We start from the raw sequence: 20326 nt of genomic DNA on the forward strand, positions 1-20326 counted from the left end.
TTACATTTCTACTAGTATCAATGTTAATTCTTGTTATCAGCAATTTAATTATTGATATCAACAATTCAATTCTTGATATCAACAATTAAGTTATTGATATCTGTAATTGTATTTTCACTAGTGAAATGTCACCATAGGCTGCCATTCAAATTCAATTGTTGATATCAAGAATTACATTTCCACTAGTAACAATGTTAATTGTTGATATCAATAATTCAATTCTTTATATCAAGAATTAAATTATTGATATAAACAATCGAGTTCTTGATATCAAGAATTCAATTGTTACCAGTTAAAATGTTAATTCTTGATATCAATAATTCGATTGTCACTAGTGACAATTTTAATTTCTGATATCATGAATGGGATTGTTACTAGTAAGAAAGTCATTTTAAATATCTGAAATTATATTGATATCAGAAATACAATTTCAGATAACAGAAATTAACATTGTTACTAGTGACAATCGAATTATTCATATCAAGAATTAACATTTTAACTAGTAACAATTGAATTGTTGATATCAAGAACTCGATTTTTGATATCAATAATTTAAATCTTGATATCAAGTATTGAATTGTTGATATCAAGAATTAACATTGTTCCTAGTGGAAATGTAATTCTTAATATCAAGAATTGAATTTGAATGGCAGCCTATGGTGATATTTCACTTGTGAAAATACAATTACAGATATCAAGAATTGAATTGTTGATATCAAGAATTGAATTGTTGATATCAATAATTAAATTGTTGATATCAAGAGTTGCCATTGTTGCTGGTGGAGGTGTAATTTCTGATGTCAAGAATTAAATTTTTAACTAGTGAAAATTGAATTGTTGATATTTTAAGAACTCAACGAATAAAAGTTAAAATGGCTTGCCATATAGGACTAGGATAAGCCATGTCGGGGAAACCGTCCCATAATGCATTAATTTAATTTAATTTAATGTTTGGTGTCTGATCAGTCAGGTATGAGTTGTGTGTTTAGCCTAAGATGAGCCATTCAGAATCAGAGCTGTGAAGGACAGAAACTCTACAAACATGAGACTTGACTCAAGTTACTCTTCTGTTTTCTTTAATTATATCAAATGCTGATGAAAAGCTCTGGAGATGAGGAGAAACATTGTTGCTTTGTCACTGTTTGCCTTCTGTATCTGACTCATTCTCACTGCCAATTGTGTCTCTGTGATTTAAAGGGACAGTTCACCCAAAAATAAAAATTCTGCACACAGATGACGCTACCCATTGACTTCCATAGTATTTGTTTTTCCTACTGTAAAAGTCAATAGGTACCGTCAACTGTATGCTTCCCATCATTTATTAAAATATCTTCTATGTTCAACATAATAAACTCATATAGGTTTAGCCCAACATGATGGTGAGTAAACTATGACAGAATTTTCATTTTTGGGTGAACTATCTTTTCATTAATTAGTAGGACAAATATTACAGATATTGATGTCACATTATTTCATAGCTTTAACATCTGTTTAGATATAATAATACCTTTTTTATTGTAAAAACTATTGTAAAAAGACAGGTCGACAGGATGCACATTCAGACTTTATTCAACAGGCAGAGTTAAGCGTTAAAGCCAGATAACAATTCAAACAAAGAGACAAACACATCCAAATCAGAAAAGCAAACACAGAGCAATCCAAATCTATCAAATATACACACAGCAACTGATAACAAGACTTTCCAATGAGTAAGTGAAATCCAGGGTTATGTCTGAAATAGTCCTCTATATAGTGCACCATTAGAGGGGACAGATATTGTCCAAAACAATGCCTCCCAAAAGACCAGCTTAAACCAGCTGACCCACCAGGTTGACCAGGATGGAAGACCAGCTTAGCCAAGATTCCAGTCTGGTCATACTGTTTTAAGCAGGTTGGGAGGGGCGGACTGGCCATCATTGCGGTTTTGTCATTTAGTTTCACTGTCTATGTAGTTTTTTATTCTAAAAAGATTTATTTGTCTTTGTACCTCATTTTCATCTCAACTCTGTTATGCTGTCATATTTTCAAACTATGTGTGAAACTTATCTGTGGTTTTTGATGGTCTCACAACCATCACAGGCTCTGCTGTTTTAGGTCTAAAATGAAAAACTTAATTCTTGAAAAGTAATTAATTAATTACATGAATCACTCTCAGAGACAACATCTGGTGAACTCATTCCACAATGAACTCAACACAACATAGATGCTTTGAGAAATGAACTGATTCACAGTGCAGAAGATTCACCTGGATGGGTTCAGGACCGCTGTGATTCACCACCAGTTAACCGTTAGTTTTAGAAATGCCTAACTCACAGGACATACACACTTTCTGTTAGCTTTATAGCTATCTCTGGTTGTTTTGTTGTATACTGTTAATTCAATGAAATAAACTAAACTTTATTTCTTTAGGTTTGAGGTAAAACTGAAGTGGACACAACAGATTTAATTTTACCTTAAGGGACATAAAAAGAACAGAGGGAGATCTGACCTCTGAAGAGTAACACTAGACATTCAGTTGAATTGTGCCTCAGTTCAATTACCAGAACAATGGTTGGTTGACCTTATGATTTTAAACTGATAACAGCTTTCTGTTTTCTACAGATTTCCCACAACCAGTGTTCACACGTAAAATACAAGAGAAAGGAACTAGTGTAAATATAATTAATGATATCAGTGTTCTGTACTGTGTACTTATGATGAATGTGGCCACAGGTGTCTGAAGCAGATGTTCTTTCTATTTCAGGGTCTTTTGCTGGGGTGACAAATGTATTTTCTGTCTGTGTCTAGACCTGTGTTATTAGTCATATTTAACTACAGGTTTTAGTGACACAGAATATAAAAGCAAAGTATGCAGTATTTAGTTCATAGTAATCAATTTAATAGCATATTAATGGAAAATGATGGTGTAATGAAAGTGTTTACACAAACATTTTCTTTGTGGAAAACTGTATGCATAACATGATATGCAGTAGAACACTTTGTAATGAATAATGGGTTAAACATTTTGTGTACTGTAAATGTACTGTAAGTGTGTTGGTGTGTGTTTTGTTCATTTATTGTTTATGTTCAACCAGAGCTAAGACTGAACCCTATGGCTATTAGTCTGGCAAAGCCGACCTCTCGTGAGCACAGGCACACACAGCTGACCTCACGCCAGCACAGGCACACACAGCTGACCTCACGCCAGCACAGGCACACACAGCTGACCTCACGCCAGCACAGGCACACACAGTCGACTTCACGTCAGCACAGGCACACGCAGCTGACCTTGCGTCAGAACAGGGACACACCTCAAACCTCACATCAACACAGGGATACACAGCCGACCTCACGTCAGCACAGGCACATGCAGCCGGCCTCATGTCAGCAAAGGGACACACAGCCAACCTCACGTAAGCACAGGGATACACAGCCGACCTCTCATGAGCACAGGGACACACAGCCAACCTCACATCAGCACAGGCACATGCAGCTGGCCTCATGTCAGCACAGGGACACACAGCCAACCTCACGTAAACACAGGGACACACAGCCAACCTCACGTCAGCACAGGCAGGTGACCTCACGCCAGCACAGGCAGATGCAGCTGGCCTTACGTCTGCACAGGCACACACAGCCGACCTCTTGTGAGCACAGGGACACATAACCAACCTGACGTCATCATAGGCACACGCAACTTACCTTACACACAATACATACTATAAGTTAAAAACTGTAAAAGCTAAATAAGTTTAACATTATTTAACATTAAGAATCAAACTTGTGGTTTTCTAATGAATAGATTAGAAAAGGGGCATACAACTCAAACAAATAATATACTAAATATTTTTTCATATGGCGTTTTGAAGCCCTGTTATCAGTTTTGTTGAGAGGTTTGTGGAGTGGTACATCAGACCGTCTGATCTAATGGACTTCTACTCTATTTTTATCCCTTCTGCTCTTCACTTGCAAGAATCCACTGCCAGCCTACTACCTGCCTTCAAAGAGAATCCCTAAATGTTCTTTTATGTAAAGAAATTGCTTACCTGTGAAAAATGTGATACCAATGCAAGAGTTTTATAGGTTGGTTACTGGAGCAGTTCAAAAGAAGCCAACTGCAAGAAACCCTGAAAGAGTTATGTCACCAATCTGCTGCTGGTCTGTAGATATTAATCCTTTCAACAGAACACAGGTGATGTTGTTGCGTTAAGAAGTGTGGTGACCCACGTGGTCCATGTAAAAATGTCAAAATCATGAAAACGCCAGGTCCCTCACTCACTCACCCACCCACGATCACTGTCACTGGACTTCTAATCACCATGTTCCGCATCAGCCAATCACCACCAGTATTAAAGGTTCACATACTCAGTCATTTGGTGTTTCTCAATGTCAAGGAAGGATCCTCGGAAGCCAGAATTTCGAGGATGCTACTTTATCGACATCCGTTGAAGGACTGTTCCAATGGCGAGGATCCTCGGAATTTCAACCAAGGTGTCCTTCGTAGGGCTGTGCAAAAATATCGATACAGCTAACTATCGTGATAGTTAGCTGTTCGATAGTGGATCGATATTTCGATCTCTACTATCAATATTTTAAAACCCATCAAATCCCTCTGTGTGCGTCAAGCGACTTCCTCCGCCGCTGCTATAGTTGTCGCTGTCCAGTTGTCTGCCATATACGGCCATTTGGCCAATGTCTCAGAAGATAGTGGGAGTGAGAAGATGGCAGAAAATTTAAAAACACCTGCAGCTTTCAAAGAGCAATGTATCGCAACATGCAACGTATTGTAGTGTATCGTGATACGTATCATGACCCATGTATCATGATACGTATCGTATCGGGAGGCCCTTGCCTTGCCAATACCCAGCCCTAGTCCTTCATTCTATAAATATCCCATATACAGGAAAGGATGCATATGTATAGCCTTCGGGCTCTTCGCGCTCTCAAATCACCCACAATCCTATGCGCGCAGCACCAAATGCACACCTTTTCGCTGACATCATAACGCAATGACGTTCCATTTACGTGTTCTCCGAATGCTAAAGAGGAGCCTTGTCTAGCCTCTGAAGCAAGTGAATTGTAAGGACCAGTCCTGCCTTGACATTGAGAAACACCTATACTGATTCATGTTCATGATCTCACCTACCAGACTCTCACACCATCGAATGATCAGTTTTCATCCTCTGCTCCATCTTCAATCCGGCGTTATTCAATCTGCAAAAAAAAAATGTTATCTGTGACTGTCAATAAGTGTGTGTGTGTGTGCAATGTCTTACCTGCCATAAACATTAGAAGGACATAATGAGGAGATTATATACTTTTTATTATAATTCCCCACACTTCTTTTCTTTATTTAGAGATGTAACATAAACATCAGACAAAGTGACATAACTTGCAATTTCTGCTAAAATAGCAATGTCATTAAAGAGATTTACAATAGTAAAACAGGATAAGGCAAATGATGACTTTAAACACAGACTATTATGTGCTCTGTTATAAAATATATTTAATTTCTAACAGCTTTAAAAAATAAGAAATAGAAGCAAATAAATGTCATGGTGCCATCTTGTGGCAAACAGATGAAAGTGAGTCTACTCTTTACAAGTTACATTTACAAAAGCCTGTTTTTCTGCTGTAGCTGACATACTAACTACTCAAATCTATGAATAAACATCCAACTAAACCTCCCCCTTGTCATTACAAAACCATTATATTACCATCTCTGTGCTTTATTACATTATTTACAATAAGAGATCATCAAAATGATTAAATATTTTTTATTGTTCAGGTCTAATAAGAGGGCTCACGTGGAGACACATTTGTTATTGATTTATGTTAGCAGTCTAACACTTTGACATCTTGTCATGTTAGTACAAGATAAACTGGGTTATCATGTTCTCGGTATCTCTTAAGCAGCAGTTATAGGTCACGGTTATCTGGCCCCATACTCAAACCTGTAAGCCCAGAAATAAACTCATGCACATTAAATTTCCCTTATTATTAAAAGTGAATTATTAGTTAATGATGTCACACATACTGACTGAAGCAAACATTTGACATTACTGTAACATGTTTATATAGAGACACAACACATAACTCATCTGATGTTAATTTAGTCTGATTTAACTCCTGGTTTCTTTATAAAAACATTTTTAATCTGATGTAAACAGCCTTTCAAATAAATACCAAATCAGACTGCAGTTTATGTTGTGATCAGTGCTCGGTCTTATAGAGAATCTGTGGAGATTTGGCCTTGTTTTAGCAAAGATCATTGTTTCTTAAAGAACACAGAAGATTAATATTTCACAGATTAAGATTTAGATTTAAAACACTTGTTGTTAATCTCAATGTTTGTACCTGGTTTGCAGAAAGATCTTACTGATCAAAGTGCAGCTTACATTTCACAGCATAACATTAAATAACATTATCCAATGTGAAAGCATCTAAAGACTGGCATTAGTTCAAAGTCTCGGTCAGGACACCCTCCATCATGTGATCTTTAGAAAGACCAGAATCACCAAAACCCTCAACCAGGACCTGAAAAACTGATGAGTTTGAGGTTTAGGTCACTGTGAAATGTCAGGTTTAGGTTTGTATGAAAAAAGAAAAAGAAAAACACTGGATAACAAATGTGTGAGGTTTTTTCTGTTCTCACCCTGAAATTAACTTTAAAATGTTCAAGCCTGTCAAAGTGAGTTTACATTCTTATTATTTCAAAGATAAAAGAGTCAAATCCGGATAAATAGTTCATTCTGAGAGATGAGAATCCATCATGAGGTTTAGTCGATATCAAACAAGAGAACTGTGGTGTAGTGGTCATGACACATAAATGCTCCTGTCAGGGACACAGTCTACTGTATTATCTCAGTTACACGACTATCTTCACTCTCATTTCTAATAAACATAGAAAATACACTGCAAAAAAATGACGTTCTTATTTTATATTTTTGTCTTGTTTTCAATAAAAATATCTAAAACATCTTAAATTATGATGTATTTTTGTTTGATGAGCAAAATGACCTAGGAAAATAAGTCGAACCCTATAATAAGCAAAAATAAATAAATAAATAAGACACTAGTGACCAAAACAAGAAAATAAGTGAATTTGTGCTTAAAACAAGCAAAAAAAAAGTTAATTTCTTTTTAAGAAAATGTATCTTATTCCATTGGCAGATTATTTTTGCTTGTTTTAAACACTAATATACTTAAAGGTTATATTTTTTGTCTAAAAACTAGACTAGGTCATTTTGCTCATCAAGAAAATACATCTTAATTTAAAATTGTTTAGATATTTTTACTGAAAACAATGCAAATCTCAATGTCTCAATCTCAAGATTTTGGGTGTCAATGTGTGGTTGCAGGTTCAAAGCTAACTGATGACTCTCTCATGCTTTTACTTATCAGGCAGATATAAATAAAATCTGTCCGCTCAAAACATAACAGCATGTCTCTCTTTAGTAACACACAGTGACTGAAATAACCTCTCTATTACTTATGGACCTTTGTGAAACATGCCACAGTTTGTCCTATATTACATCATGAAACACACATGCATGCATGCACATACTCTCTTTCATTTCTCTCTCTCTCTCAGATTTGTGTTCAGGACAGGTGTTGATACTGTCACATTCCCAGAACTTTCACGAGAGCTGAGAGAAGTTCAGAGGGTTCACTTATATAATCCACCCTATAGTGACTATAGACTGAGTCGTGTCAGATTACAGACCACAGACTCCACCTCACACACATACCAGCAATCTCCCAAAGTCCTCTGTGAAAACTGCTATATGAGGAAGAACGAACTAAAAAAAGAGGACATTTACCACTGATTTTAAATATAATCCATTCAGTTTTCATGACCCTTTCATTGGTTTTCTCAAAATGGATTCAGATTTATAATACAAACATAGATAGATAAGGTCATACAGACTACATTAAAGCATATTTTATCTGAAAATGTAAAAACATTTAAGAGAAAATAAAGGATCAGAATCAGAACACGTCTAATAGGTTATTCGTTAATTTTAAAATACATTTATCCATAAACTTTTCAAGTAATATTGTTAAGTATGATTGTATGAGCTAAATAAACTGACATGAACTGGTTGACATGAAGTGCTTGTTGTAAATGTTGCTGTATGAGTTGAATATCTCTACTGTTGGCTTCTGGCCAGCGAGCTTCACGTTTCATTTCAGCAGAAGATAAAAACGCACAGAGATTGAAGCATGTGCGGTCATTAAAGTGACATGACATCTGCTGTTGTAAGCGTATCCAATCCCTCGTGCTCTTCATGATCAACCATGGTGTGTGACCTGGACTTTGAGATATAGGTGAACTCCTAATACAACTGTAAATATGTGAATGACAGGCAAACAAAACATTCTCTGAGATAACATCAATGACACATGTTAACATTATACAGCACTGTTATTTATTCAGCTTTATAGTGCCAGCATGATCAGACTGATGTAATAGTTCAATAAAATAAAGGCCGCGTGGAAAAAAGACAAATAAACAAAAACTTTCATGGCTACATGTCATGATAATGGCCAAATGCCCAACCAGTTCTCTTAAATCAAAAGTCTGTGCAGGTGAATGATATATAACATGTTAAGCACATGTCCCTGTCATATGAATCCTCAAAATCAAATATAAAGTGTCATTCTGCATTCAATATAATAATGAATACACTTTGGACCATTGAAATGAATTCTATTGTTCACCCAGTTTTCACCCAATCCCCATTATTGTAATTCATAAGAAAATACATGTATTTGTATCAAATGGTAAAGTATAAATTAAATTGCTATGGCAATTTATTTACTCTGATTTTAATCTGACAACATGCAGGCACATTACAATAATGAAGATTTAAGGGAAAACTGTGTGACTTTTCACAATCCAACAAAAAAAACCTTAATGCTCCCTTGGCCTCATTTTCTTTATGTAAAAATATAAAATATTTTTCTTTTGATTTTCATATCAAATATGACCAAGATCATGTTTTTGTGCACTCATATGTACTGTAGTAGTGTTACCGACTGCATTACATATGCACTATCCAAACTTCCCTCCTTAAATAGTTTAAAACTATGTTAAAAATAAAGGACATGGCACTCAAAATAGCCACCGTCCAGGCGTTTGTTTTTTCTTGCGGGAATTAAAGTTATATTGCTACACTTTTGGTAATAACATATTTTTCCTCTATAAGTTAAATGAGTTAAATACTGCGGGTACAGTAAATGTCTCTGTGTGTGTATGTGTGTGTTGAAATGTCTCTGTGTTGTGTGTGATGCTAGAGTCTGCTGTCCTCGTCCTGAACCACTGAAGGGGTGTCCAAGAGCTGAAACATGTCTTCAATCACCTGCCACAGACAATTGTCCAGCGGGAAGTCATTGTCCACCAGATTGACCAGGTAGTAGTTATCATGAATGTACTTAATGATCATACGTGAGGGCGATTCGTCCTCGTACAGCTTCGCCCACTGCTCAATCCACAGCGCGAAGGCCTCGTCCTGTTAAAGAGATAGAAATCAGCTCAGAGTTATCTAAACCACAGGAATGTCAACTAAATGTATGACACACAGATGATGCTTGTCCTTTAAACTCTTAGGGGCGGTTTCCCGGACAGGGATTAGACTAGTCCTAGACTAAAATAAATGTAAGAGCTGTCCAAACTGAAAACAACTTGCACTTATCATAAAATCATTTATTTCAGTATTTTTCTTGTTACAAATTAACGTCTAAGGAATTGCATATAAAGTTTTTATCATTTACAGTAACAATCACAAATTATGTTTAATTTGTCATTTTTTTGGTCATGACTACTTTAATGCGATAAATCTAAAAATTAATAAAGGATCACATTAGTTATTTTTTCTGTTTAGTTATTAGAAATGTTACATCTTTGTGTGATGTTCTGTACATCGTTTTAAGGAATCATTTAACAAATGTTTATAATGCCTTTCAATTGAACTTAAAAAAGATAAAAATGCATCCTAAGTTTCATCTTCATTCATTACTTAAAAAGGCAGTTTTGGTCACTTTATCAGAAAGTTGTATCTGTGTGCTGCTAGTGAAAGAACATAAAAGTTACCTATAGAGGGTATGCACGTGACGTCACCTTTGGCAAAAGTGCCTGCGGTTACGCCCACTGAGTGGCAAAAGAAAGCGCGGCAGCATTTGAGTACAGCGTGACATCGTCGAAAACGCGTCTAAATGGGAAACAGCTGTTGTGCGATAGACTGATCTAACAGATTAACAAGAATTCAGAGCTATCGTTTTACAGACAGCCAAAAAACACAGAAAGGGGAAGTAAATTGGTCGTTTATGCCAACGTCCACAGACCACAGGTGGGTTGATAAGTTGGTTGGGTCACTATCAAGCAGAGGTTTTACTTTCTACTTAAAAGTATTTTTTTGTATTTTATCTGTGTTTTTCTTTGGAAAACATACATTTCGAAGCATATTATCATAATTTTTACACTATTACATTTCATTTGTTAAACGTTTGCCACTCAACAGGTCGAGTTCCGGCGTGGTCACTTGGAAAAGTGACGTCAATGCATACCCTCTATTTGTTAACTTCCTGGTCTGATCCCCTCCCAACCCATGCACACACACATAGATGATTCGACGATCAGACAGTTCTGATTTAAGTATGTTAATCCTTAGTCGGGACACCCCTAACATCTATACTGCCTGTATTATATATAAACTTTATTGGCTCTAAACCCAACAACAAGACATACAACATAACAGAAGGAATAGATACATAAACACATAAAAACATACTTTGATTCATGAGAGTCTTAACAGGCACCCATACCAATGTTTCCACAAATATGATTGACATCTAACCGAGCTGCACCTGGGGTTTGTGAGCATCATTATAATACTGTTTTGAGACTCATCAAGTCAGGACATGAACTTAAACATGTGCATATTAAACATGTATTTACTGTAAAACTGCTTTACTACCATGCAAAAAAGTGGATAGGAATTATTCAACTTTCTTTATAAAATGCTATTGGCAGCTGGTGTTCCCATGTATTTTCCATGGACAAGGCAAATCCAGAGAAAACCCCCAAACAAGGTGGCAGATCAATTTACCAGTGGAAGAAAATACCAGTTTGAAAAAATTTTATATTGTTAATACAGATGAACACTTTACCTTCCAGTACATGAAGCTGACCGGATCCACCACAGTGGGTTGAATAATCTCTCGGCCTGGAAATATTCCCCACGTCACAGCGTTGGGCTGCATTTCATGTGCATTTGTAATATTCCTGCCCTGAAAACCACATTCATTTGTAAAGAAGTGATGTTACATAAATAACAGAATTTGAATGCAGTACATATACAGAAATACTGACAAGATGTCCATTTTCAAAATAGCTCCAAGCCAGTTTGAGTTTTGAGACCCTTGAAAAATGCTGTGTTCAGACCAGCCAAGGTAGAGGTGTCAAGTGCGAGTGATTTCAGTGTTAAGTAAATGTAAAGACGCACTGACGCGCGTCTGGAGGTCTCGCGGCGTGAACGAGGCGTTTAGTGCGGCAGACGCGATTCTGCCTCATTCGCGCGTCTAGTTTGCGTTAATGGCGCGAATTGAGCGTTGCCACGAGAAGTGCGCAAATTGAAAAATTTTAACTTTGGCGGAAAAAACGCGTTAACCAATCAGGAGCCTGCTCTAGTAGTGACGTGGTTACAGGAAGGGAGCGGACCCTCTCATGATGCAAATTTCTGCATAAATGTCTCGATGACTAGAATTTCACGTGCGGATAAAGCAAGTAAACTCAAAATGTTCAAGCGGCAAACTAAACGCGGTAGACATGAATATGTACATAATAATCAAAATGTTCTCATCATTAGCAGATATTTTAAATGTAAAAATTTTACTATTTAAGTCAAAGTATTAAAAAAAATTATGACTGGTCTTTCTGAAGAGTTTTACCTGACAGATATTACCTGACACTCTGCTGTCATCATCTTTGATCAGTTTTTTATCATGGCTTTTATTGCTTTGTAGGATAAAATCCTTATTTGGTAGACCTGATAAATTATTTATTCATCATAAAGCTATTCATCATAAAGTAAATGTCTATGTTTTTTAGTTGAGACTGTTATTTAGGGCAAATCTTTCTAAACACATTTACATTCTCATTTCTGAGGCTCTATAAGTGACTGATTGTGCTGACAGTGACGTCTTGTGAATTTAGTGTTGGGACAGATCTGTTGTTTCAACCGTTCATTCAAATGAATCCGTTCAAAAGAGTCAGTTTGCGAATCGGACGCGCTGTGTTGTAATCCAGGCTGAGCAGCGCAAAACTGTAAACAAAGTGTTACTGTAACAACACGAAAAACATTTCCTCGGTGGATATGATTTGGTCTTCTGACCTTTCGCCATCGAGTCAGTTTTGTTTTGAGTAATAAAAGCAGGGAGACAGTTTAAAGACAGAATGCGTGTGCGCGCGGCTCTGCTCTCAAACAAAGATCATCATCACTAATTAATCACATGAAATGAGCCTTATCTTTGCACGGACAGTGCACCGCGAGACATAAGCCCGTCGCGCTGTTGTACTGGCTGCTTAATTCGCGCGATCCCGCCATCGTTTACTAAAGCTGTTTATGAACAAGGCACAGCTGAACACACACGAGACGGGAGCGATCTGCTTGCAGCAAGAGGCAGCGTCACGAGTTCTACAACAATGCTTAGGTGCCCGCAGATGCGTCTGCCTAATAATCGGCCTAATTTTGCAGCAAAATCGGCCAAAGCCGATTTTTTTAAATATGCCAAAAATCAGCCAATTAATCTGCCCGGCCGATAAATCGGTCGACCTCTACTTAAAAGTGACAGTAGCCCCTATTTTTCTGATCCAATCTGTGACTAAAAAAACATTAAAGGGTCCAAACTGCGAGTAGATCCAGTGTGGAGATGAGCAGAAAAAGTTGGCTTGCATGGAAATTGCATTGAATATTTTCAAAACTCTACATTAAAAGTAATGTCTTTTTTATTCGGGCTACTCGCATTCATTTCGGATCACCCAAAATTGAAGAGTGCCTGCCGAAGGGCTACCAGTGTTTTTTAAATTTTGCGAGCCCTGCTGTTTGAGATAAAGATTACAGCGGTGTGTTACCTGCACATTGACTATATGATAATTGACACGGGGTTCATATTTCTTCAGAACATTCAGAAGTGCTGTAACATTTTCACTTGATGTGAAGAACTCCAGGTACGCCTGTCAACAGTCAAAAATAGTCTTTCATATTTCAGATTAATGTCAAGTGTGTAAAGTTAATCAACATTTCTATAAATAAGCAAGTGCACACCAACTCATTACCTTAAAATACAGCTTGAGCGCAGTATTCAGAAACATTATAAATAAGAATCCTTTAATCATTTACTCAGTAATTAAAGCATTATGACTTCTGTGGAGCACAAATTTGCATACTGTGTATTCTGCTTTATGTAAATAACAGAATGAAAGGTACAATCACATCATGTTATTTTCATGACAACTCTCCTGAGCTCTGTTGTGTTGTACCAGCTTCAATGTCAAGAACACTAAACCTCACCAGTTCTTGCACATCCTGTAACCAATACTGATATTTAATACTTTGAGCATGAAATAACTATCTAATACTATTACTATTTTTATTAATATTACTATTTCATTGTGGCTTTGAAATGAGAAGATAGTTTTTGTATCTGAGCTGCTCTTTAAATAGAGTTTTGCTGACCTTTTGAAAGACGTATCCACCCTCAGGACCCCAACCAACGATGGGATCAGAGGAGGCTTTGCCATTGATGTTGGGCTGAGAGTTAATGGTGAGAACTCCTCTGCGGTTCACCTTCTCCAACTCATCCTTTAGCAGGTTGGTCTCCGGAGCCAAAGGGTCATCGTTCCACGGCAAACACATCACCTACAGGAAACACAAACAACAGAAGAACTGTTCAGACCGAAAGACCTTCTCTCTAGAATGGTGCTTTGTATACAATCATCAACTAATGCTGCGTTTACACCAACTGCGTTTCAGGCGTCAAAATCGCGTCTACCGCGCCTAGTTTGCCGCTTGAACAGTTTGAATGCATTCGTGCGTGTAGAGCGAAGCAGACGTGCGGAAAAAGCAAGCATTTGACGCGCGTCAGAGGTAAACTCCGCTTTTTGTGGGAAGGGCAAGTGCTATGCGGTTGTCTGTTTGCAAAATGACTGATGTTGATTGTGCATTTATTGAGAGAGTTACCGGTTTGTATTTGGTGACCTTCCTATAGGGGGAAAATAAACAGCGCGGGTCGATAAACGTCACGTGACTCAAAATTGAAGTGTGTATTACAACTTACCAGGTTGCCCAATGTCCTCACTGACACTCTTTTAAGCGAGGTCCTTTTTATTCCTGTCTCTATAGAAATAAGAACTTGTGTCGTATAGCCCCGGGTGACTGCTTACGGACAATAGCAAGCGTTCCTTCAGGTTGAATGAGTGACTCCGGGCGGGGCTGCCGCCACAGCAGCAGGCAGGCTCCTGATTGGTTAACGCGGCACGAAATTCCGCCAAAGTTCAAATTTTTCAACTCGGGCGTCAGCCGCCAAATTCGCGTCAAACACAAAATGCACAAAAGTATCATTCGTGCATACAGCGCCAGGCGCTCAATTAGCGCGAATAGGGTGGAAACGCGTCTTCCACTCCGCGCCAAACGCCTCATCCGCGCCGCGATACCTCCAGACACGCGTCAACGCGTCTTCACATTGACTTAACCGCGGTTGGTGCAAACTCAGCATAATACATAACATCATGGTAATGGTACAATAGCAAACTGTCAGGGCTAGGGTTGCAATGGGACGGAAAGTTTACGGTAAATTTACTTTCCGGTAACTTAATCAGGGGAAAATATTCCAAATGATACTCCACCTTTTTAGCTCCCCTAGACTTTGCTGCCGTAACATGGCTGCAGCAGGCGTAGTGATATTATGCACTGCCCGAAATTAGTCCCCCTAGTATCTTTCAATAGCAGGGGACTATTTTAGAGCAGTGCGTAATATCACTACGCCTGCTGCAGCCATGTTACGGCGGCAAAGTCCTTGATTATTACGCCAGAATGAAAGTACAGTCCTAGCCATATCAGCCTAAAAAAACAACTTTTAATTTTCTGTCAGTCTTCTTAGTACACGATGTAACTAAAGAAGAGTCAAATACCAAAACTCCTTGGTTGTTTTTGAGGGTGATGCTAATGGTCTAATCAGATTCAATGGATTGTGCTACTGCCAAGCTATGCTAAAAGTGGTAGCGCCAGATACGGAGATCGGCTGAATGGATTCCAAAACAGTAAAAATCAAATGTTTAACTCTAGAGGAGCTGGAAAATGAGCATTTTTTTAAAAAAGGAATGTCCCTTTGACAGGAATTATTTGGAAATGTATATAAAAACTATACAACATACAAACATAAATAAACATTCTGTTGTTTGGTCATAAGCAGACATGCATGCAAGGTAATACACATTTTGAAGAATCCTGATATTTACGGTCATCAAGCCGTCAATTTATTTGATCAAAAAATCCTTCAGAAATCATATTATAATAACATAAATGTAGGCTTGATAAGCATAAAAGACTTCTTTCAAAAAATAGTAATGCGTCTAAACTATTGGGTGGTACAGTAATTCTGTATGATAACAGAAAACTGGCAAGCAGATTGTAGAAGAGAGAGTATCACAGCTTGAGCTAGCTACATGATAGTAAGCCTCATAAATGTTCAATGAAATACTGCAAGCTTACATTTAGATATCTGATTTAATGGCTTCAAGAAATGATCTGTGTATGTTATGAAAGAATGCATGTGCATGCAGGGGGTGTGGCCTCACTGGGCCTTTAGTAAGCAGTGCTGTGTGCATGTGACTGAAGAATATGCAGGGTAGAAATTTAAATAAAATTGCATGAAATCTTGTTGTTTTAAAAAAAATTATGCTGCAAGATTTTTTTTATTAAATTTAAGTTCCCTGTTATAGACAACTCTGCAATTTGTTCAAATTGTCTATTTATTCCCATATATTCCCATTAATTTCCATGGAAAGTTTTCAGCCTTTAAATAAAAAAAACTGAGTTATCTTGTTTTGGATCCAAACTCTCCATATATATGTGTGTGTGTGTGTGTGTGTGTGTGTGTGTGTGTGTGTGTGTCTTGAAGGTAACTCTACCTTGTGTCCATTAGGGTTGGGTTGGCTGGTGATGTAGTTGGTGAAGACTTCATAAACGCTCTCCTCGCTGGTTAGTTCCTCACCCCACATCTGCAGCAGGGCTTCTTTAGGAGACTTACTCTTCAGGTAAAACAGGTAGTAATCTGTCAGCTCTCCAAACGCTGGTGAGGAGGAGTTACCCCTGATGAGGAGACAAACAAACACAGTCACTTTATGCTTAAACCCTCCTATAAAAAATAAACCTCTGAATATACAAACCATCTTCCGTTGGGGAAATCGTCCCAGTCCTGTGTTCTGTAGATGTAGCTCTTGGGTCGAGAAGCCCAGAAGATGGGCCTGACGTCTTCTACCTTGCGCTTCGGATGAGCGCTGATGGCCCAAGGAAGAGGTCGCCTAAAGATCAAATCATTACCCATACAAGTCTGCGTATAAATCCTAAATCATCACAAAGGTTTATAAAAGTTTATAACCGTTTGACCCCACAAATGACAGAGATCACGTACCGTGGATCTTCAGCCCATAAGCCCAGCTGTCTGAGAACTTGGATTGTGGCCACCTCTCTGTTGAGTGTGTAGAAATGAAGGCCTGGCACCTCACCGCTGGCCAGCAGAACCTTACACATCTCCACCGCCTGATGGATGCCATAGTTGCGGATGGCAGCATCGTTTTCTTTGATAGGCTCGATCACCTGCATGATCTCCTCCGGTACCTCCAGTTTGGAGAGTTTGACCAGCTGACGCAGTGAGTGGTAGCCCTGTGTCGACAACGTAAAATGTTTAATGTGTGACAGTATTTTAAAAAAAACAGTACACCCAAAAATGAATATACTGTCATCATTTACTCACACCTTAAGTTGTTCCAAACTTGTTTTGCTGAACATGAATAAAGATATTCTGGAAAATGTTAATCTGGGGCACCATTCACTTCCAAAGTATAATTTTTTTCTACTATGGAAGTCAATGGTGCCCCTGATTTGTTTGGTCACAGAATATCTTAATTTATGTTTAGCAGAACAAAGACCGTGTATACAGGTGATTCTTGCGAAATTAGACTTATGAGGTGTCATAAAACATTTTCATAAAAAAGTAAATGCAAAGTAAGAGTATCAAAATAAGAAGTATACAGTTACAAACATCTCTTCATGTACTATTTTGCACATGATTTCAAATGACATCATACAAACCAATTTTGTTTTTTTTTCCACATTTAAAAGGAAAATTGTCATTACCGCTACGTGTCCATGACTGGATTTGGGTTCTTTGACATGGAAAATTTATGATTAAAAAATCTAAAAAATAAAAAGCTTCAGTGCATGTTATACTATAAGCATTTACAGTAAGGAAACATGTGGTATTTGGTGATTATTGGTAAATGTACAGACAATAATAAGGAATATAAATGTGTCCAAGAAAGATTTTCTCATCCTCCGCAACAACTTTCAATCATTGTTTAAGCCCTCAAGGAACTAACATTTTCAACAAAAAAAATAGTTGGAAGGGACATAATTGACTGTGACACTCAAGATGGCTACCAGGTTAGCAGTTCTTATTTTTTCTCTCCAGATGAAAGTTGAAATTTTGTTTTCTTTTTAGTTCTCATTACCGAAACATAAGTTTGTAAATGCATATATTTAATGTAATATCATGTTGCGGTAATGATCATTTTTTATAAAATAATGGTTATAGTAAGTTCAGACCTTAATCTTATATGTGCAAAAAAATTGGCTTTAAGGGCTTTTAAAAAAATCCTGATGCTGGACACCTTCTAAGTCTGGATTTTGTGAGAATCACCCATACAGGTTTGAATAGGGTGACAATGCGTGCCATTTTTCCAGGACGTATCTTTGCCAGGATTTCGGGCGCATCTTCCAGAAGTCATATTTGTTGACCGCATACATCATTGAGGTTTCACATTTCAGTTAAATACGACTTCCGGAAGACCCACCCGGAATCCTGGCAAGAACGCGTCCTGGAAAAATGGCACGTATGGTCACCCTAGGTTTGGAACAACACATATTAGCTTGTTGTTGGCTGTAAATGGTAAAGATTAGATTGTTTTCTGATTTCTATGCAAAGCACTTTGAATAACCCCTGTGTATGAAATGTGCTATACAAATATCCTTGCCCTGTTTGGCCGAAATTATGAGAAATTTTTCATATCTTTGTTTCTTTACTACCAAAATAAGAAATTCTCCAAATAAAAAGCATACAAAAAATGACCCAATACACAAGCATGTTGTGGGTGCTTGCCAGGGCACTGCTATGTAGATCCTTACAGGCCCTAGCAAGTCTACTCATAGATCTTCAGGATATTCATCTTATTTTAAGATCATTTTTGAATCAGTTATATGCCACATCAGCAGCATGTATGACTTATAACAGAAGCGAATGCAGTGAAGGTTTAGTTGATAAAGGAACCTGACGGATTCCACATCATCCGCTCAGTGATTGGCTGATGTACCTGGATAGGGAAGATTCCCGGAAGAACAGGGCAGGTGATGCCAATGGCCCGACAGTCTTTGACAAACTTAAGAAAGGTTTCTGCTCTGAAGAAGAGTTGAGTGATGATAAAGTCAGCACCAGCATCGATCTTCTCCTTCAGGTGTCTGAGGTCTTCTTCATAGCTCTCTGCCTCCGGATGGCCTGTGGGATAACCTGTCACAAGAGTCGTGAAGGGTTCCAGACGTTTTCACTTATAACTTATATCATAATAACAGAAACAAACAAAGACAAATGATAATTCTCTCTCTGTCTAATGCTCACCAGCAACACAGATATCAAAGTAGTCATCAAATTCGGAGCGAATGTGCTTGACCAGATCTGTAGCATAGCTGAAACCTCCTTCTTCCTCCACCCAGTCTTCTCCAACAGGATCTGCACAACAGGATAAACCTCAGCAAGAACAGCATGCTACTACATTACTGGTACTATATCTGCATGGAGATTGTCTAAAATGTTGTCCATTATTCAAACCTCCTCTCAAAGCCATGATGTTCTTTAAGCCCAGTCGCTTGGCTTTGTTCAGATGGGCCGTGATCTTGTCTTTGGTCTGATTGCAGCACGTCAGATGCAGGACGCTCTCCAAGCCGCAGTAATTCACCGCCGTACTCGCTATCATCATAGAAGACGTTTCTTTATCTGAGCCCGGATCTCCAGCGGGATGCCAGGTAACGTCAATGAAGAGAGGACCTCCAGATCCCATCCGGTCGAATCTGACACACGTGAACAAAGACATTTCAGTCAGCAAGTATCCAGCTCACATTTCACAGGCAGAAGAAAAAATGTATGTGATGACATTTCTACAGGATATTTGTATAAAAGACAACAGCATGAAGTGGTTTTGCACACCTAGAAATGAGATTGACAGCTCCAGATGTGGTGCGAGGAGGAAAGAACTCCAGGGAGAACCAGCGGTCCCCGGACTCCATCCTGCGCTTCATCTTTTCCCGCAGACGGTCGGTGCGGTCAGCGTCCAGCACCGGTGTGGAGCATCTGGAGCTCTCTTTGGAGCTCTCACCACTGTTACTGGTCCCACTGGAGTCACACGACTGCCAGCTCACCTCAGATCTCTGGTTCACCATGATTCCTGTGCACTGGTTCAACAACATCACCCCAACAAACATCAGATTCACGAACACATTTCTTAAACTTATTAAGCTTCTGTCTGCACTTCTGCTGCTTTAAAGTCCATTCTACGTCATCTACATTAACATCCTAACTTCATCTAACGTTATATACAATGCACGTGGATTGTTAAGCCGTGTCTGACTGGTAACCGGAGAGTGCGGGTCTGCACGCAAAGCACGCGACACAGCACGAAGATTAAATCGAAAATATCAATCTGAAGCTCAGCCATGACCGTAAGTGAAAGTGTCTTTTCTTCATTACCTTTAACCGTTACCGATCCTCCGAACCGAACCGAACCTGAATACGAACTCTCCCTACAAACAGCCGCGTGCGCCGGGAAGCAAGGCGTTATTAAAGACCACGCCCCGTTTCAAAAGAGGCACGCCCATGTCAGCCCAAAAGATCCTCCCATTGGATGGAACTTCAGTCATATGCGCTCATGATTTATTAAGCTGTGCCACTTTAATACAACTGAGCCTCCTATTGGATGCAGGACTGTCATGGCTTATGATGTAAACATATGGTACTG

At 38.4% G+C, this 20326-nt stretch overlaps 2 protein-coding genes across 2 annotated transcripts in view; one reads left to right on the forward strand and one right to left on the reverse strand.

The window, feature by feature from the left end:
* pex10 (peroxisomal biogenesis factor 10) overlaps positions 1-20326 on the forward strand; it is a 184544-nt gene that overhangs the window by 13037 nt on the left and 151181 nt on the right. The window lies entirely within an intron of this gene.
* mthfr (methylenetetrahydrofolate reductase (NAD(P)H)) lies at positions 8389-20216 on the reverse strand. The gene is made up of 12 exons (XM_055169069.2): positions 20059-20216; positions 19519-19763; positions 19144-19382; positions 18934-19044; positions 18632-18825; positions 16675-16925; positions 16430-16564; positions 16172-16352; positions 13719-13901; positions 13115-13216; positions 11152-11271; positions 8389-9494 (listed from the first exon to the last, which is right to left on the reverse strand). The coding sequence occupies exons 2-12, from the start codon at positions 19749-19751 to the stop codon at positions 9276-9278; spliced, it is 1968 nt and encodes a 655-aa protein (XP_055025044.1). The 5' UTR covers positions 19752-19763; positions 20059-20216; the 3' UTR covers positions 8389-9275.

Source organism: Misgurnus anguillicaudatus, chromosome 5 (assembly GCF_027580225.2).
Source record: "Misgurnus anguillicaudatus chromosome 5, ASM2758022v2, whole genome shotgun sequence".
NCBI lineage: Eukaryota > Metazoa > Chordata > Actinopteri > Cypriniformes > Cobitidae > Misgurnus > Misgurnus anguillicaudatus.